The sequence below is a fragment of the Melitaea cinxia genome, chromosome 6 (assembly GCF_905220565.1).
Source record: "Melitaea cinxia chromosome 6, ilMelCinx1.1, whole genome shotgun sequence".
NCBI lineage: Eukaryota > Metazoa > Arthropoda > Insecta > Lepidoptera > Nymphalidae > Melitaea > Melitaea cinxia.
The window spans coordinates 5,485,761-5,507,628 of record NC_059399.1 but is presented as its reverse complement, the minus strand read 5'-3'; the positions used below and the strand labels follow the sequence as shown (position 1 = coordinate 5,507,628).

At 34.4% G+C, this 21,868-nt stretch overlaps 1 protein-coding gene across 1 annotated transcript in view; it reads left to right on the top strand.

Moving 5' to 3' along the window:
* Positions 1-19,403, top strand: part of LOC123654597 (GATA-binding factor C-like) — a 79,729-nt gene extending 60,326 nt beyond the window's left edge. Inside the window, exons 5-7 of the mRNA XM_045590493.1 lie at positions 17,023-17,236; positions 18,996-19,135; positions 19,377-19,403. Of these exons, the coding sequence (XP_045446449.1) occupies positions 17,023-17,236; positions 18,996-19,135; positions 19,377-19,403 (381 nt within the window). The remainder of the gene's footprint in view (positions 1-17,022; positions 17,237-18,995; positions 19,136-19,376) is intronic.
* Positions 19,404-21,868: the final 2,465 nt, after the last annotated feature.

Below are 21,868 nucleotides of genomic sequence, written 5' to 3'. Positions count from 1 at the left end.
CAAATGATACATTTCGAATACAATGGGCCGATCAATTCAATTTTAGAATTGAGAACGCTCTCCTAGTCTTTTTTTATTTCGTCTAAAGTGCTGTTTTGTTCAGCGAGCATCCGAGGGAATCTGACAGTCACTGTTTTTCTTTTGCATTAGATTTAAACGTAGCTTTATAAATACCGCGATCTTTCGATATTTTAACATTTTATGACGATGATTTTCTCCTTTTATAATGAGTATATGTAATAATTATTAGGTTATTTCGGTAATATTCGTATATTTTATCAATGCTGGTTATTGAACCAGTTTATGAATAGCGGCAAAGATAAAAAGAGCGTTTAATTTACTCATTACATTACATTACACATGCAACTGGCTGGTGGCCAAACGGCCAGCACGTTTGGGCGAATGTTATAATGACATCAATTTGAATATTCAACATCGAACAGCGAGCGATCCCATTTACATAGATTCGACCGTTGAATTTTGTGGCAGTGCAAAATGTCGTTCACTTCTAATTATGTTGCTGTACTGTTTAATTTTAGCCGCAGGTACTAGCCACTTTTTTTCTTATTTTTTAATAGTTTTATTATTATTATTTTCTTATTTTTTAATAGTTTTGCAATAATGGTTTTATACTTAAAATGACAAACTTTATGAGTATCCGAATTCTGCCAAATTCATCGTTGTGTTAAATATAAATATACCTTGCATGGCGTTTGTGCAGTAGGCTGGAAAGATTTTATCTGTTGGTAATACAGAAAAAATGGCGCCCACCGGAAGTGTCCGAGCGCGGCGCGCGGCGCGTTACAATTTTTTTTCTTTTTTTGTTTTAAATGCCTTTTTCCCGGCAGCGTTCGCCCGGAAATGCGTTTGCGTAGAACTGCCGTACAAAGCACAACGGTAATAGGTCCTATAAAGCTTATATGCAATTGTGATGCTTGACACCTTTTCTTAGAGTTAATTTTTGAGCACCTGGCGTTAAAACAAAACCGTTTTCTGTAGACTCGAAGGCATGGAGTGTAGCGCTAAATAGCATGTTTTTATTCATGAGCCTCCCATTCTGTTTAGCAAGCGATTCTCAGCTGATTTATTGTCTTTGTAATAAATTTGGGAAACTGAGAGCCGTTTCTCTCCACGAGAACGCTTTGAGTATGTTTATGTTAAGGAACTGTAAAAGTTCATTGTGTGATCTGTGATTACGAAACTTTTTATTTACACATTAAATTAGAATCATTACGTAAAAGAGTGTGATTCAAACACAAAATTTTATTCTTCTTACATAATGTAATTGTTACAACGGTAAAAAAAAATTATTATAAAATGTATCCTATATAGGTTAGAAAGAATTAACATATTTTTTATTAAAATGAATTTGCATAAATCCTGTTACAAAATACTTTAAAATCTTGTTTCAAGTAGTAAAACATTTTTTTACTTATTCTGATATATAATATTCTCGTGTCACAATGTTAGTTATAATATTCCTCCGAAACAGGTGGACAGATTTTTATGAATTTCTGTGTGCATATCGGGTAGGTCTGAGTCTAAGTGGTGTCGGCCAATATCTATTTTTCATAGGAGGGAAGAGTTAAGGGAGTTAATAATATATATATGGCCAAACAACATTTGCGGGGCTAGCTAGTCTTATAGGTTATAAAATTCTCGTGTCACAATGTTAATTACAATACTCCTCTGAAACGGCTGGACCGATTTATATGAAATTTTGTAAGCATCAGGTAGGTCTGAGAATCGGCCAACATCTATTTTTTATACCCCTAAGTTACAAGGGGGGAGGGAATAAGGGGGTTAATAATATATATGGCAAAACAACGTTTGCGGGGTCAGCTAGTAATTGTATAAATATATATTATTTAAAAACAGAAAAAGAAGCCGCGAAATGCTGGCTGTCAAAAAATATATATTATTTTTAATTTATTCGATGGGGTTTTTAAAAAAGGAACATAAAGGCAGCTGCAGTTAGTTGAGCGATCGTTGGCGCGATACGCGCGTCTTTCTACAAAACAATTACGCTTTGGTCATTGTAAAAGATTTGTGCAAAGGCACATTTCGCCGATATACCGTTATTATTTATTACAGACGTTTACATAATAAGAAAAATTATATGATTATTATTTTTATTTTTATTGTAAAATAAAAGAAATGTAATAGTCGTTCTTAGAAAAACTTCTTGTTTGATCTTTACTGTTACTAGTTTTTACTATTTTTTTGAAGGGATGCTGAAGTAGATAATCACTAATCTGGCTCACAGCCATCAGACATATCAGCACCATCAATCGTGATCTACGGGTACAGGAATAACCTTGTGTTTGAGACAGGTTAAAAATAGATTAATCAAATTAATAAAATTTCTTTTGCTTTTTGTCTCCTTTACTATGTCTAATGAATTGGGTTATGCCTGTAATATTAGATGTAAGAAAATAAATGATTAAATAAATAAATAAACTTTCAGTTCTCATGTACTATTAAAATATTATCCATAGTAATAAGTAATTTGATACCCACATTACAGAGTTTTAACAGTAAACCTAAACAGTAAAAGGTCGTTTAATATTAAAGTGTTTGCTTAATGACTTTTATTTACCGTTGATCGTAAAACACATTCCATTATCTATTTTAGTGAGCTTTTAAAATAAACTAGGATATGTGTTTTTTAGATTAACCCGTCCACGACATAATATATATTTCCTAAGCGCAGCGTAGTTCACATACCACGGACGCGGGTAGAGCACAGGTAATTAACTCGGATATCAACCATATTAGAGCGTCGCTCGATTGCGTTCACCAGAGATTCGGCCGGTCCCCTCCGGTACATCTGTAAACATCTTGTAGATAAGCATCTGACGTTTGACACAAAGCGCGGTTGCGGGAGATACTATCTTAGAACTAACCGAATACCCCCTTCCCCTTTCACCGCACCGCCCCCCAACTTCCTCAGCTCTCCGTCTAATTATTTATTTATGCCCGCTTATCATAGGATCGATGCGCTCGGCGGCAAAACTGCGTGTTTTCATGAGCGCAATTTTAGAATGGAGCCATAACGCTATCATTTAGAGATCTCAGTGACAGTCCCGTTCTAAAATCGCATCGATACTTCGCCGTTCTATTTATGCGAGTTTAGTCGTTTTATAATTGCTGACTTTCAAACCATCTTCGTCATTATATTATTTCTTTTCGAACGCCGTCAACTAACCCGTCGTCAATTAACCTACCATAGTGAAGCGATATGAGAGAAAAATGTTGTTATCCATAAAGTTATAAAAATGTATTTGTGTTTCTTTAACTTACAAATTTTTATTTCGAGCTACATATTTCTCTAGCTATTTCATCTATCTTATCATAGCACTTAACCGAAATATGGCAGTGTTCTTAACGACTAATAATAATAACGGAGTAAAGGTGTCGTCGATCGATAACCTCAAAGAGCCGAAATAATAATTGTGGCACCGTTTTACACCGTTACCACGAAACCATCGTAGGTGCGTAATAACGGAATAAAAAAAAAAACTTTATGACATCTCATTCGTACGAAGTGGCCAGGCCAAGGTGTAATTTGATTGAAAGCACCAAAAAAGCCTTATAATCATATAATAAGTGGTGGAATAATTACTGGGGTCTTAGGAGCAGGTGCGTCTCACAAGCGCACGCGCCGTCGGCCCATTTACAACTTCTGACCAAGAGAGACATGATTACATTAACAAAACACTAAATTGTAGTAAAAATATCGCTTTTGTAACGAATTATTTATTCTACTTATAAATTTTAATATAGCGCTATACAACAGCAGCTGACTTGTTAAATTATTTCCCGCTACCATTTGAAAAAACGAAACGTAACATGTTTGGAATGTGTATGTAATGAAAAATAATCGTTACGAAAGTGAAATGATTTAAGTATAATTTTTAAATAGAGATAAATTAAATAAATACGTCGTAGGTGTTGGTGATTTGACAAAAAAAATATATCATGTTCTCTGCAGATTATACGTTAGTCAGCCAGAGCAGCTAAGCTAAATAACTTTGAACAAAAACAACGAGATGCAGAATGAGTGTTGCGAACCTGAGTTATTGATAATCGAGAAACTGTTAAAGTTTGTGTCCATGTCGACAGTTACGATCGCTTGTCGGCGGCGGCGTATGAATTAGGGTAGCGTGGTAGCCGTATGAGATTTACTGAGGACGTAGTCGATATCTAATTGGACCGGGTTGATGCCACGGGCGAAACATATAATTTATTGTTTTCCATAATTCTTTTTGAGATGTGAGCTTTTAGAACTAGTAGCGCCATCTTCATTACGACATGCAAAGTGTCGAGTTTTTGATAGTTTTGTTTTAGGTAAAGTTAATCAAATGTAACAATAAAGAGAAGTATGTTCATATTAAACTAAATTTAACTCCTCGCAAAGTATCTGCTTCCGTATAAAAAGCCAGTAATAACTTCACAAGCCACGTCCAACAAGTAGCTTCGCTTCATATTCGCGTCAAATGAATTACTTCCGTTTGTATAATATCTAATATGTATTTTGTTAATATAAGTAAACCTCGTTTAAATACGGCGTTGCTTTCGAGTCGTGTCGGCGGGACGTTTAGGGCGAAATATTTAATGAAATTTGGAGCGTAATTAAAAATGTTGCAAGGCGGTCGTAATATTTACGTTTACAAATCAAGTTAATTTACGATCTGTTTCCGCGATACGAACATTAGTATCGATAGTGAGAACTAATTAACATTTGATAAGTCTACAATAAACTGCTACTTTTTCTATGGACAAAACCGCCATTCGGTCACACTTATCGGTAAATATAGTTACGGCGGCTTTGATTTTTAAAAGTAATATTAAATATTGATAATGATAGCGTGTTATTTGTCGTTAATATTAATATGCCGGGAACTTGTTTCTAACAAGGGACGATTATTAATATTTAAATTATTATTTATAAGTATAACGTGCTTAATAATCCAGACTCATAGCAGTGTGTCAGAGCCAAGTTCCAAGAATAGGAGGTGGCAAGGCACCGGCCGCGATTTACATTACACGAAACATTTTTAGCTACTTTCGACCCCTACAAAAACTCTTTCAAACCTATTTAAATTAAATGACACGCAAGTAATTACAGACCCTCAGCTTAACTAAAATTTAAATCTTATCAAAAGTAACACTAACGGTTCTCGACGTATAGACTAGGTGTCAAAACACAACCTTTTTTATTATTTACCTTAATTATTACTTGGTTTACTTTACTTATCACTAAAACCTAAACCAGTTTTAGATAATACCTAAATAAATAAATAAACGCTTCACACTTGATGGCGTAGAAATTTGAAATTTAGTATGGGTTCATGTTTTCAGTCAGAACTAGGAATAAACGCGTGTCGGGGAGTGCGGCAACAATACACAATCACAAACATTAAGACCACGACAAATATTTTCATGGCCTATAGGTACTAATATTGGTTATATGATCGTCAGCGGGTTAGTCAATTACTATAATCATTAATCAAAAAGTATAAGTAAATGTAGATGTTCAAGAGTAAATAAACGAAATGACCTAAGTAAGCGACGCATAAATATTGTTTTATTATTTGATAACACTAAAGACTATTATAAATTTGTATTTTTTTAATACAATGTAACATACTTGTGAGGGAAAAAATAGCAGAATTATTCTAATTTTTTGTTATCTACGACTTTAAAAATGATTAAATCTTAGATCTAGGAGCTGATAAGTACATAGTAATTACATTTTCGGTATTTTAGTTTAACTATTTATTATAATATGTATGTTAGTAGACATTTCTTATATTATGTAAATTTATAATTTAAAAAAATATAGAAAAATATTTGATTTAGGATTGCTTAAAATGAAAGTGATTTTTAGTAAAAATCCTACTTTTTTCGTGCAATCTTTTTTATGACTCAAACGTTGTGTAACTCAAAGCACATAATTTATGTCATATTATTATATAATTTGGAAATTTGAACAATGAAACAGTTCAAATATAAATAAATGTTTTGCTCTGTATATAGATAACATAACTTGAAAAATTACAGGTTAAGGTTCGCTTTAAATAAAGTATTTATTTGTGGTAGATGATTACTGGTATTTAATTTTGATATATAATTTTTTAATAAATTTCTGTTTAAAAAAGGCCTACTGTAAGAATAGTAAAATAAAGAGTAAAAGTGTCCGCTACAGAAATGAATAAATATGCAATTAGCAACTAGTCTTAAATAAACTTTTCGCTAACCGAATACGAGTGGTCATAACATACGTAAGTCTGCGCCCGCTATAAATCGAACTTGTCGATAAATTTGGCGCGTTTATAAATCGTATTTTCAATTATACCCTCGAGTAGCAGGTGTCCGACTACTGCCGCGAGTATTTATTTTAATCATGCGCGTACAACACACTAAGATTTGGTGTTTCGTCGACATCTCTCGAGGCACATCCTTAATTATGAAATATGACTTGTTGCAATCACAGAACCAATTGTCAATTAAAGAAGCACGGGATGGCTGATATTTATAAAAGACTAGCTGAGCCTTGCAGTTTCATTCACGTAATTTCCGATTCAGTGGAAATGTTGGGATAAAAGCAGCCTATTTACTATTTTAAATCTCCACCTATCGACTGAAAGAATTGTACTGACTGAAGAAATTATTACAACTAGATTTGTAGTTTTTGCGTGAAAAAGTAATCAACATCCATCCTTTCTTATGAAATTTCGTATTTATTATATTAGTAGGAAATATTAAAAAAAAAACTTAAGCTTTTTTAAAAGGTATGAAGATTGATAAGTCAAAATGAAAATAAGTTTTCAGTTGAAAACTCGTAGCCTATTCCTAACAGTAGCTAAGCGGTGAAATATAAAAAAAAAAAAAAATAGTTTGTGGTCATTTTTAATCATTTATTTAGAACTAACAACAGACGATACAACATTTGAAAATATGATAGGTTAATGAACGACGATTACTGTACATACTTCTTTTTGTATAAAAAAGATAAGTGTATTATTGTGTTGTATTTATAAATAAAAAATACAAAACATATTTTATTGAGGTAGGTATCCTGTTCAAAATATTGAGCAAGTACGGGAAGTACGTACGGGAAGTAAGTAGTAAGGGAAGTACCTTACAGAAGATAACAGCTAAATAGCACTGCTCTTAAATAATCTCATGTTCCTGTGGTAATTAAGGTGGCCGGAGGTCCTAGAGGAGGGTCGGGGGTAAGGTCCGTGACGGGTTTGCGATGATTTTGGTGTTCCATGCGTCTACGATAACCACTTACCTTCATATGGCCCATACGCATGTTGGTCGACCTAGTTGTATATAAAAAAAAAAGAAGTACCTTCATTCCGATCTAATTATATAAGTATTACACCAGAGATGGTCCAGTATAGTAAAATCGAGACTAGTACATACCATTGACAGCTATTACATTAAATTATATTATTACATTAATTATATTTGCTGTGTGGTTACGGCATTAAAGAATATAGCCATCCCCTCTCTTCCCGTGGGTGTCGTAAGATGCAATTAAGGGATAACACAGTTCCTTTGCATCTTTGAACTTAAAAAGCCGACCGATGGTGGGATAACCATCCAACTACTGGCAATGAAATACACAGGCCGTAGACGGGCAGCAGCGTCTTCGGTGCGACAAAGCCAGCCCTGCGGTCACCAACCCGCCTGCCCAGCGTGGTCACTATGGGCAACACACATGAGTACAACCCATTTTTGGCGTGAACTTGTGGAGGCCTATGTCCAGCAGTGGACTGTGATAGGCTGAAATGGTGATGATGATGATGACATTAAATGTGATTCTAAAATTCATGAATACAATAAAGTTGCAAGATAAATGAAGCTCTAATATTTCTCTCTAGTCAGTGGTCTGTTGCTAAAAGGAAGTTTACTGATTAATATAGTACAGTACATTTTTTTTGATGTCGGATAGCGATAAGTCGATAAAATAAATCACATACTAATTATTACCAATAAACTTCGATTTTACACTGAAAAAAAAAACTATTAAAATGTTGCTAAGTGATCGTAAATTCAATTAATATAATGGTCTATTAATTACAACGAAGGACCGCTGTAAAGTCCAGTAAGTAATCTTTTAACGAGCACATTTTATTATTTGATAAGTAAAAATATATATACTGTAAGTGCTTGTAAAATCGAGGACCTCGAATGAATCACTTGAGCTGTAAACAAGGTAGGATATCATAAAATGCTAATAATCATGATGCATTTGCTATCCTTAACGAATATCCTTAGATCTTTTAATTCTTTTTAAAATTGCTATGCGTCTGTAGAGATGCTCGTACAATATTGAAGACGCAGCGCAGGCGCCGGCAAGCCCGATTGCTGCGCTAACAACGCGGAACTAATTCACTGACATCGCTGAAACAACGACCCTTCTTTAAACCGAGCAAATTAAATTTTAAACATTAGTCGTAAAAAATATTTTTAGTAGATAAAAAAGACATTTTTTTATGTTATTTGCTTCTGAATTTCAAAACGGATTTTTTGTTTCTAAACGAGATATTAAGATGTTTTTTTTCGAGCTTTTTTATATTGAGTTATTTGTTAAAGTATGTGGAAATAACATTTTCCGTAAAATCTATTTTTGTGTAGACTTTTCTGTTACGTATTAGTCTTAAAGCTTTCTTGATAGTTTTTATAATGTTGCCGTGCCTATTTTATCACTTTCTTACTATATTTAAGTTACCGTAATAAATATTTCTCAAATTAAGAAAAATGAACAACTTTAGCGAATAAACAATTATTTTGATACGCAACATAATGACTAAATTATTCGGAAGGAAAACAAACCATAACATCATATTTCTGTTACGAAATTCAAATAAGATGTATTAACGTTTATGATTTTTTTAATTACTAAAAAACCATTCTATAAATAAAATAAAGCTTGCGCTAAAACGTCTTGAACCCTTTTCCTTAACAGTTGGGTGGGTTGCACTCACGCGTCACATCATCCCAGCTGAAACTTACCCGAGGCGCCACAGTTTTTTTATGTAAAACCACAATCTTTAACGAAATAACTTTCAGTATTTGCTTGAGTTTTTGTTTACCTTCAAAAACGAGTTTATAAAAGAAAAAAAGCGGAGTACAAGGCTTAATATGGTGATATGCATTAGTAGAGTGACATTTAGTTTTAGGGTTTTAGGTATAGATCGATCAATCATAATCAAAATCATTTTAGCTTGCGGTCGTTTGTATACGATTATTTGTAAATGCGAAGCTTTACTATGTGTGACAGTGACACGACAGTATTTACAGTCCTCAATAGTCCTGGTTCTTTTTCTTTAAATATATTTACAAAAAAAAAAAATACAACACAACACACAATACAAGTACAATTTTAATTGTATGTTTTATCATAGACATATACATAATTATTGTATACATACAATAACACAAATCTATCCACTTAGCACCACACGCCGAGATGACTCATATGTTAAATAGTTTACGCATTTGTAGAAAATAAATTTAAGAAAAATTATAACATTTGTAATTCGAATACAATATTTTTACTCGTAGAATGAGTTTATCTTTAAAAGGTCAAACTCATTCTTGATTCTCTTAATTCCGCGTAGGATACTCGCGTGTGGCATCGTCGTGGATAATTTCATAGCTCATTTATTTGTGTCCACGCCACATTTCTCCCGTCCTCGAACAGTTCGCTCTTTAATTGCAACTTTCGACACTCCGCTGATTGGATCAGATGGGCGACTTTTTGTAATGTTTCTATATTTGTTTTGCTTCGAAGAAACCACGTCGGGTCATTGGTATATCTGGATCGTTAATTTCTTTTCTTTAACTTAGTGGAATTTATTATCCAGTAGCTTCCTTGCGATAAAATATTGTGAAATATTTTTTAATATTACATGGTGGAAAGCTTTGCTTATTCGTAGTTAATAAGCGCATGTGTGTGTATTTACATTGATAATAATAACGACCGAATTTATCATTCGAATGTTCAACATATGAAAACAAAATATGTTAGTTTATATAATATACGACAAAATAATATTGCCAAATGAAGTATAATGTACTCTGATACTTAAAATATATTTGTGAATTATTTTAGTGACTATTTAAAATAAACAACAATGTATTTTCACGTAATTAAATTTTTATTACAAATATAGAGTGACAACATTTCAACAACGAAAGAAAATAATTGCATTGATAGGACTATTAAGTCGGTGTTAAAAAGAGTTCTCATATGTACTCGTTTTTACCGATATTACTGGCATTGATATAATAATTAAAAGTATGAAGACAAGTGAACGCATAGGCGTGTGCGACTATATCATATCTATACATCTCGCAATTTATAGGTGTTCGCAGTTCACACGGTTGTTATCTATTGTAACTCGATCTAGTAATTTCTTGTCGGTTATTATGGGTTTGAAATGTCTTTCAATAAAAAGATACGCACGCGACGAGGTTTTCCTTACGGTATAAGGTCTAGAAAAATTAAAATAATGCTAGAACACGGTGTGATAATATTCGTAATATTCGTTATCTGCCATTATAGTGCTTAGCTTGAGTGCCATAAAAGACAATTGCAATGGTATGAGATGGTATACATGGGGGATGATTTAAGGAAGTTAGACGAATTTGAAAAATTTTAATTATATACATTTAGACATTTTTTAAATATTCGACATTGTATATACATATGTATATATATATTGTATTTCATCTAATTCAAAGGTAGAACAGATAAGTAGCACAAATTGACAAAAATAAATGTATAAATATAACAAACTATGGCTTTTACAAGGACATTTTAGATAGTAGGATGTTGTTAAAGTACTTCCCCACTTAACTAATGGTCACAACTTATAGGAAAACGAAACTTTTAACCGAGAAAGCTAAGAAGAGTTGGATCGTCAGTCCAAAAGAAATTCTTTAAACTGTCTAATTGACCAGAATTAAAGATTTAGGCATTATTTTTATTCTTATTTATACCTGCTTGCAACAAATTTTTTGCCTATTACTTTATATTATGTCAATGTCAAAATGAATGTCAAAGAAGTTCAAAGTGTCAATGTCAGTTTTACCATGATTCATCATGAGAATACACGGAACGGTGTTGCGTCTGCATAAAATCTTGCCGCAAAAAAAGTTTTGCACTCGAACTCGCAAAGTATTTATTCTTTTACTATAACAAATATGGACAGCACGAACCACAATAAAGCGAGCAATGTTCTGGAAGATCGAAAATATGTATCGACCTAAAGAGTATGCATCATAGTCATATATTATATCACACGTTTCCGTGTTTCTTGCGACTTAATACAGACACGTCTATGCGTTCTGTTTATGAGGTTACCGTGTTCAGAGGTAATTGCAATCATTATTTAGGTAAACATTGATATCAATGGGCTATTACTCGACAAAAACAAAAGTCGCACGTGACAGCGATCGGTTTCAATAAAGGCGGTTTTTTGCCTGATAATGGGTGTACATTTTTTGTTATGTAATTGGTTGCTAATTCTTAATGTTTGTCGTGCACTGGTACGCCTGTCTAATTTATCTGATCTTTATCGATTGATTTACAGCTAAACGGAGTTGTACAATTTCTCTCGTTTCGTGTCCGTTGCATTCCATTTTGTTCTGGTTTTGTTGCGACAATTGGAACGTTTGGAACGGTACCGAATTTAGTTTTGTTTGTTCTTTTGTATATCCGACAGAAATTAAGATATTCGCTTAAACTGGTTTCAATTTAACTAATGTACGAGTATCAATGAGTCCTTATAAAATAATTATTTAAAGTTCAAAGTTCTAACTCATTGATTTTAAACCAATTCAATTTTATTATTATATTGATTAAAAAGTGTAATGAACAACACCCTTAAGTACTATGTGATTACATATCTATTTAAACATGTATAATACAATATGCAAATAGCTATATCGATTTCCTTTGTTTCATCGTAACGCAGTAAAACATTCGTAATACAGCTTTAATTACACACAAACGCGAATATAAAGCTTTCTAGCTGTCGGAAAAATTATGCGCATCGGGGCCACATTTTCCATGGCATTGTATGTGAGCCTGTTATTTTCCCATTTGAGTGGTTTTATGGCGGCTGTGGCCAGATGCGAATAGATAGCACGTACGCTAGAAACCTAACGTAATTATTCACACGCACAGCAAACAAGCTTTAAAACATTTTTCACAATGCTTTGGTAGGGATTTTATTTTTTTTAAATATCAATTTATTACACAATCACTGAAATGATGTAACGTTGTTTTGTTCTGCTATTATATTTTATTTAACTACACGATGCATGCCACAACTAAACCTTGTTACCAATTAAAATACAATACAATAGCATATTCATAGGACAAAAAAAAAATCATAATATTAAATTTTACTCATTGCTTATTGTACTAAATTGAATAAATTAGACTTTCCATGAAAAAATGAATTTATACTATTATTTATTTAACTATATTTATAAGTTGGTAAAATATGGTGATGTCTGATATTTATTTAAGGATATAGTGCAAGGCTAGGATCGACATACTCGTAAATAGGACGCGAGTTGCACGCGATCTTATCCTAACGGCGTAAAAGCATGACGTTTAATTCTGAACACTTGTACCTACATAAATATTACTTTTTATTTACTCATGTTATGGACTGATTAAGATTCCTTTAAATGGCTTCCATTTTTATATTGATACATGTAATTAAGTGCTCCTTGTGATTTACTTTAAATAGTAATCCATTTAAACCCGATAAATTGTAATTAATATTTTTAGAAAATAACAAAATATTATTTATGGTGTACTATTCAGTTAGGCATAGTTATGAAAAAGAAAAGATAAGTTCTTTGAGTACACGCATTTACAAGGTAAGGACTCACTAACTTTTCTTTCATTAAGCATTGAAATTGTTATCTATTGTAAATTATATTTCCAGCTTCACTTTACAAGACATCACAATACAACCAATTATTATTAGAGCCAAAGTAACCTTTATTGCTGTTCCATTGATATCAGAATTGTGTGTTAATGTGATATCGATATAGACTTTTCTATTACGTAGATCGCTCATAAACATACGCGATTATGATCTCTATCGGAGCGAAATTAAGAACTGTAATGGTATAAATATTTATTGAAATCGTTTGGTCGGCCGTACAAAGAGGCGGAATGTTGCATGCAAAGTGCGTGTATCGTTAGCAAGGAAACGGATTCACTAGCATATCACCGAGCTATTTCTCCTCGTAATTGTTATTGTTTTCCTACGCGATTTGCCTGCCTTTTTACGAGATAGACGTGAAAATGTAGCATATCTTTAAAAATATTAACGATTACTTCGCATGGAGTTGGAAAAGCTATAATTAATACATTGTTTATTCAATATGTCCACACATTCGAGAGAATTCCAATTATATTCCTATGCAGCTACGTGTTATTCGGTTGCAACGAGCCTGCAATGCCTTCGTGTATACAGAGCGCATCGTCTGAGTGGGAACGGCAATGTAATTAACCTGACATAATGGCCAGTTATTAAGCAATTCAGTTCCAACATGGCGGATGTCTTGAGATCTAACCACTAACTGTATTGAGGTATACCTAGGCAGCCATTTTAGGTACTGATATGCCTTCCGCGGCGCCGGTTATGGGACTATAATCCTTAAAAGGGACTGAATTTCGCATGCAAACAACGTATGGATGACGATTGCGAACTTGGGAACATTTTCCTGTTTGATGTACTATTTGTTTTTAATTCTTTGGACGCCTTGACGTTACTCTTCAACAAAATTTATACGACGACGTCTTGCGTTCGTATTGACTGTCACATAATATTATTTAAAAAATTCTTAAATATTATGTTTGAATAAACTTTTATAACATATTTTGTACGTGTTACTTACTGCATGCAATTTTGGGATGTTGGTTTGTTCAATATTTTTTATTCAATAACCATACAATTGTTATGTACAGTAGCTAATAACTACGAGCAGTAGAAATTATAAATAACTTTCGATATATTTACATTGAGATCTTAACTATTATATTAACAACATCCCCGGGTTTTTTGTTGTCCATGCATTTTGTACCACATAAAATATTTGTTTTATTATCTTCTTTAAACTTTAACTTCAGATCACCAGTTCTAAAACTGTCTAGGATGGTCCGACACTGATATCATTTTGCTGTTTTACATTTAGGAGTTTATTTTGCTAGCTCATAGAATTTTATTTATGGAATTATTTATCTGTTAGTTTAACCTATTGGTTACAATAACGGATAAAAATTGAATAACGCAAATCGACTCAGAGTCCGCGAAGAAATCCATCCATTTTCTTTAGACTCCATATATTATGTACATCACACCCTGATTTGGCAAAAGTGAACATAAAACCTACTTCTTTTTTTTCGAAGTCGGATAAAAGTGTGAAAGTCAAAAGACGGTACATAAATTATGTGTTAACAAAATTGGATTTTATATTCGTGCATTCAGACCCATCACACGGAGGCTTCGCAATGACCTAATTACGTTGCACTAAATCTGCCGGCAGTGCTAATGTTAATGCATTTTATATTGGTTCAATTGCAAGCAGCGACGGCGCGGTATGCGAGCGTCGTGATGTGTGGGCGATTCGTAGGAACGTATTAGGGACATTGGGAATTAGCACGCACGGTTTTACTGCACTCGCCTGTTTATGTGACCTTCAATTGTCAAAGATTAAAAATGCACTTGTGTCCAATTGAAAGAAAAATCGTTTTATTTTAATTTTGATTGATATAAGGCCTCTTTCCGAATAGTGTGTAGTAATAGATATTATGCATGTAGAATTTTTACGTAAATGTTAACAATACACCGTGGAGTGATGCTGCTTGCATATTAATAATCGAGTCACTGAACTATAAATTTTGACAATTCTTTTTAGTGTTGGACAAGGAAGTTTTTAATTGACTAAATTATTTATGAAATTTAGTACCTACTTGTGGTGGTCATACTCGACTTATTACATACATTTTATATAAAGTGTTCATATATCTGGCCTTTTAAATAATTTTATCTATATCTGGTTAGCGAACTTCATGTGAACAAAATGGAAATGAAGTTTTAAGATGACGGTATATTAATGATGTGCCGATGTGCCAGTGAAGTGTGTCTTTACACACATATCGACTATGTGTCGTAAGATGAATGTTAATTTAGCTAGCGCCACGCATTACACCGAAAGCGCAAATAAGATCAGGTCATGCGTATGAGCTGGTGCCGGCGGCAGGCGCGGGCGCAATGAAATCGTGCGTTTAGGCCACATGCCGCCGCCAAGTTCCATGGAAGTCGATGAATAACTCATTGTCCATCCGTCCGTCGTGACGCACGCTTCGTGGAAATAACGATGTAATGCAGAAAGTGACCGAGATACTTGACCCGCGAATTGTTAAATATGAAAGTGTAATTCGCACGCGAAACAATAAAACTGCCCGTGCTTTCTTCGGGTTCGCTAGAGAACCTTCCGTTTGAATGTTGTGTACTTAGCTAAAGTACAAGAATATCGGAGTGAAGATCTGATTATACAGCAGAAACGTTAAGAATCTAACGAATACTATTTTATTTAAAAGTGTGTTACTATAACTGTTAAACATTTAGAGTAACGCGATACTGATACTGATAAATACAAACTTTAAAATAGTTCACATTCATTATAAAATTAATTTATACCACTAAAATAGAAATAACCGTCTAATGTGAGACACCATTAAATAGAGGACCACGTTTTAGCAGAAGGCTTAGGATTGGTATTAACTTCAGCCTATTGCAGTCAACTGCTGGACAACCTCTACAAGTTCGCGCCCAAAATGGCGTGAACTCATGTGTGTTTCCCATAGTTAGCACGCTGGGCAGGCGGGTTGGTGACCGCTGGCTTGGTATTTCCAAGTCACCAGGTGGGTGGTTATCCCGCCATCAGTCGGTTTTTTAAGTTTCAAGGTGGTAGGCTCTTACGAAACCCACGGTAAGAGAGGGGGTGGCTATATTCTTTACTGCCGTAACCACACAGCAGAGGATTGTTTTTGATATTGTTATTGTCAGAGTGCAAATGAATTTAAAAATATGCAAATTTAATTAATTGGTATCGCTATAAAATGAATAGGTGTACCTTATTGACATACTAGATTTTTGCAATTGCTAGTAAAATAGAAATATAAGTTTCTCATTATCTTAATTTAACTTAATTTGACTATTATTCATCTTATTTTTATATAACTAAGTACCATTTATCTTAATTTTAACTGCGTTTAATTTTAACGCAATATGTAAAAATTACGTTCTTCGTTTTCTTGTGCTTCTTACGTTCTCGTATTTCGGCACACGAATGTGTGGTGACGCAACTTGTGTTTCCCACAAACAACAAATGTAGTCACAAAGTGCATCGCTGCTGTAATTAGGATGCGTCGTAGGTCCACTTCACGCATGTCGGCTTCGGCCACCAAACAGCTAAATATTCGCACACAGCCCATTGTGATACCATTTTATGGTCTCGGCTCGCCTTTATACTTCTTACTTAGCATTCCAAATTAGTTTGCAAACGTTTTTTATACAGCTATAATGTCATGTCATAGCAATAAAGTGGGAACGCGTTGGTAAAACTGAGTCAGACTGCTACGATTGTTAACCTCTTGTTAGCGTGGTTCAATGAGGAATGTTTTACGTGCCACCGAGTTGGTGAACTTGCATTTCCTTTTGTAGGTAGACATATTAAGATAACGGTGAACCAGAATGCACAGGACATGTGTATGATAACTGCACTTGTTTAATTAATTATATGTGCTTTGTAAAGTATGCTCATTACGTGAGATTTGGAGATATTTCATGATGAGAACTAATGATGTGTACAAGAAAAGAACTCATGTACCATTAATTATTTTGAAGTAATATAGTTTTTGTTGTATATAAACGGTTTTGAAAACGTACTTTTTCTATGACACAGGTTAATCGGCCATTAACAATGAAGAAAGAAGGTATACAGACAAGAAATCGCAAGTTAAGCAGTAAGAGCAAGAAAAAGAAGGGTGGTATGGGGATGGGCGGTGGAGGAGCATGCGCCCTCGCTCTGGGCGGTGTCATGGGAGACATGATCAAGCCTCTCGGAGACGCCACTAAGGGCTTCGGTGGTTCTGCCTTCCCATCAGCTATGGATTTCGGTAAGAAATTAGTATATCCAAATAAAATATTTTGGTAATTAATTACAATCCCGGAAACTAATTTATGGGGTTGGGGGGAAAGAGGGGGGTTGGGGGGAGGAGGAGGGTGGGTTTTCACCCCCCGGCATACTATGTTCGTGTAAACCCCGTTGTTACAGAGATATCGTGGTTAATGTTTTAAGGTTAAATTATGAGGTTAAGGGAGAAAAGGGGGGTTGGGAGGGGTAGAAAGGGTGGGTTTCTATCCCACCTGACAACTATTATCGTGTAAACCCCATGGTTATGGAGATATCCATGGTTAAAGTTTTGAGGTTAGAAGAAGAATTTCGAAAGTTAGAGGAACGCTTGGCTCCGGCGCTGCGGGAAGTGCAGCCCTTCCGCCCTTGCGTGCGAAAGCACGCTCGCTCATGCTCCGTTCCGCAGCGGAGGCTGGTCGCCTTCGGCGACCAGCCTCAGCCGCTCCTCTAAGCATTCGTTCGCGCGCTTTCGCACGGCGGGCGAGGGCTGCCCTCCCTCCGCGCCTCCGCGGCACAAAAAAAACACTCTAGGGGTAGGACAGACCAAGACCACGTGGACAGTGGGGTGCTCCGATTCGGTTTTGGGTATTTTTCGAATTTCTAAACCTATATTCTAGCACGCAATGTTAAACTATCTCAAAGTATTTTTAATCTATTTCTATCTCTGACTTATTTATGGATATAAATTTAAAAGTACTTTAAGAAAAGAAAATTACAATTATTTGAGATATTAATAATAAATAAAAATTGCTTAGATTATTAAATCTTAAAAATGATTTTTATATAATTTATATTATGCATTTAATAATCTGTCTCAGAACTCAGTTTATGTTGTCTATGTCGTTAAACGTCAGTTCGTATCGTATTTTTAATAATTGTTATTGTGTTTTAAATTATCATTTTATTTCATCATTAGTTCGAAAAATAACGTGTGAAAGTCCCAAAACGGAGCATGAGTGCACGTCCCGCAGCACAACTACGCGTTATTTTGTTTAAAAGTGGCGTTATTTTGTTTAAAAGTGTCTATTCGTCAGTCGTTAAAGGTCAGTTCGTATCGTATTTTCATCTTACAGTAAAAATCGTTTTTACGTAAATTTCTTGGAAAATAACGCGTGATAGTCGCAGAACGGAGCATGAGTAAACTTACCGCAGCACCAGAATTAAGGTGGAGTCAAAAATAACAAAAATTTAACCATAACCTTATCTCTGTAACAACGGGGTTTACACGAAAATAGTATGCCGGAGGGGTGAAAATCCACCCTCCTCCCCTCCCCCCCAACCCCCTCTTTCCCCCCAACCCCATAAATTAGTTTCCGGGATTGGATATAATAGTCAATATTTTGTCTAAAATATACGAAACAAATTGATAAATAAATGCAATTATAATCATCTAGCTGTGCCCCCCTTTCACCCGAGTTAATTTGAGGAAAAAGATACTAAAATATTACATAGCCTATATACAGTCTTTCTCGGTAAATGGGCTACCCAAGACAAATATATAATTTTTAAAATCGAACCAGTAGTTCCTGAAATTAGCGCGTATAAACAAACAAACGAACAAACAAACAAACAAACTTTTCAGCTTTATAATATTAGTAGAGATAACACACAATACGTATGAGTATATTTTTGTTGTAGTTTAAATTTTATAAACAATCAGAAGTTGTTATAACAAAGAATCGTGAACAGAAGCAATTACGTTATTGAAGATGTTAACTATAAACTATTTTCCTCACCTACAGGTCAGCACCAAGTAGGCTTAGTGCACCCAGCGGCGGCACACATGTCACACTGGTACGGAGCCCCGCATCAGGGTTTCGCCCCGCCGCCTGCCTCTCATAACCCTTACCACCATCACCACCTCGCGCAACTAAACTCTATGGTGAGTCAAGCCAACAACTTAATTATATCTCATGGTTCTCATTGAACATTTTTTTTTTCTAATTCGTTAGCGTTAAATTAAAGCAATTTGTAATCAGTAGTGACGATTTAGATTGACTATAACTCTGATTTTATCTTAACCGTATCCCTCAGAACTGGTTACGATATCGGTCTCAGGCTCTATCGGCAAATGTTAATGGAAATAATGTAAACTAGACGATAACATGATTATTTCTTTACAGACGGGATGGCGAAGCGAATACACGTGATAAGTGAACCGTACGTGAGCATTAATACTGTGGATATGTAGGTACGTCTCTCCAGGAGCGATCTGGACAGATACATCACATATAGATACTGTGATTTCACTTGTAGCATCATAGGCCATCGCGACACTTCCACACATCACACTAATTTATAAGACTGTGACAGAATTGATGTTTCTAAGCGCTATTATAAACGCACATCGGTTCGTCTTAACGAATCGATCGACATATCTGATTAAAACCAGTTGTTATCCCAATGTTTTTTATATACCGTGATTCGTTCCCTACGAGTATTAAAATAAGTCGTATCACTCTCAACTACCGGATCTTAAGTCGACTGCTACTGACCCTTTCGGTTTATCGAGGTTATCGATAATCGTAAAACGTTTTTGCCGTTTTTATTTTTCGAAATGTAAATCAATGGATTAATTAATAATGAAGTTTATTTTAATTTCTATTGATAATTAAACTTTGATATTTTTATTTTTGTTGTAAAAAATCGGCAAAATCGAGTTTTACCGACATAAAGGGATGCAGGCTTGTGAGTATTAAAAATAATTTAAAATAATTTTTAGAGGTAAAAGTGATTCGGTGGTTAAGTGTGACGCGGGTCTAAGTTCGTTTTACAAGGTGAAGTAACTAGCGAAATTGTACAGTATTATAATATTAGGTAAGGTTAACTATGTCCGCTTAGATGATTTATATAAATATATATACCTAAGTAGGTATCGTATCGTAAAAAATGTGTATTTTGTACATATCTTATTAAGTTATATTACGTTCCTGTATAGATTGTTTTATTTTTATATTGTATTTAATTTGAATTATCGGTTCGCTATAGGAATTGTGATGTGTTCAATAATTCCAGACGTTTCTTTTGTAAATTCGATTTGTGTAGTCTTTATTAAAAATGCAATAGTAATTTATATGATAGATGTAATTCGTACGTTGTAAATAAATTTACGATAAAACATTGTCAGTATGAGGATTATTATTTTCCAACGTTACAAATAGTTTCTTATTATGCCCATCATGATACCAGGTCACAAAATTGGGTTTGTAACAAATTTGTTGTGATTACGTTGATTTGTTATAAAATATTACATGGTTTATTTGTATTGCTGTATTTTATAAAAATAAGATTGTGTGGCCATAAATTAATCACGAAATATTGTTTTTGGGGGTTTGTCGTTTCGAAAAATTGTATCATTTAAACGACGTTTTCTAAAAACATTGTTTCGATATCAGAAAGTATGTGTAAATATGAAAAATGTAAATGACCTTAGAAAATAAATATATCAAAATATTAAAAATGTAAATTAGCGATCACCGCAGAAACAGCCTGTAACGATATCCCGTACCTAAAGTTTTAGTTTTTAAAACGAAACATTGTGAAGTTGTGTATTTTAAATAAAATTGCGAATAAATTATCAATACTTATTGATATTTCAATATGCCTTTTTATTTCTTTTACTTACATTAATAAAATTGAACTTTTATCGATATTTGCTTTAGTATCCCGTATCGACGAGGAACTCATTACACGGTTAAACGGGTATGAATACGTCGCATATATTTTCAATAACATTAAATTAAATAAGGAGACGATTCAATTGACCGTCCGTCTTACGTTCGCCATAAGTCACCGGATCAATTCCGCCATTCCGCAGAAAAACGTCCAAAACTCGCGCTTATCTCGTGGCAAATTGAAAATGCAGCCGGCCGTGTGATTGTGACGCAACGGGGCCGCTGCCGGCGACATATGGACCTATTCAATTTTAATCGTATTTCAGAAGAAAGGACATCGAATAATGTACCTATAAAACGCTCCCCGACTTGCTTTACTTAATAGCTCGGTTTTATTTGCGGTCTACGATCTGTCGGATTTCAAGGGTGCCACGTTGTTGTACACAATTAATGTTTGCGATTGATCTTTTTACTTCTTCTATAAGTTTTAGTTATTTTGTAAGCGTTTACGCTTCAACAGAGTTGTGGTCGGGACGTACCCAGCTGCGATGTCCTTATCCAAGTTTAGGATTTTAGTTGCGAATATTTTTTACGCTAAGATTAACTTTTGATAAAAAAATCAAATCTGTGGCAAATAAGACTTGATACGTTTTAAAATTCAAGTTCCAAATAGGTATAACGTGTAAACGACTGTCGAGCATTAAGACAATTTTCGAACAAAATAAATTGCCTACACCGGACCCTAACGTTGACCTGACGGAGGCAAGAAGTATTAAGTACGAATAAAAAGTAAACAAAAGGAATAATATGCCTTTCAAAAAATGGTGCGATTTATTTTAAGCGGGACTTGAGACAACCGCATAAGTCACTACGTACCGGCCGGTGATATATGCGGCACTAGCGCGGGAAAAAATGTCGCCCAGCAAAAAGCGCGCCATCACTCCCTGCGATTTATTGCGTGTGGCAACACCGCAGAATATTCAAGGCCTACAACACTGGGC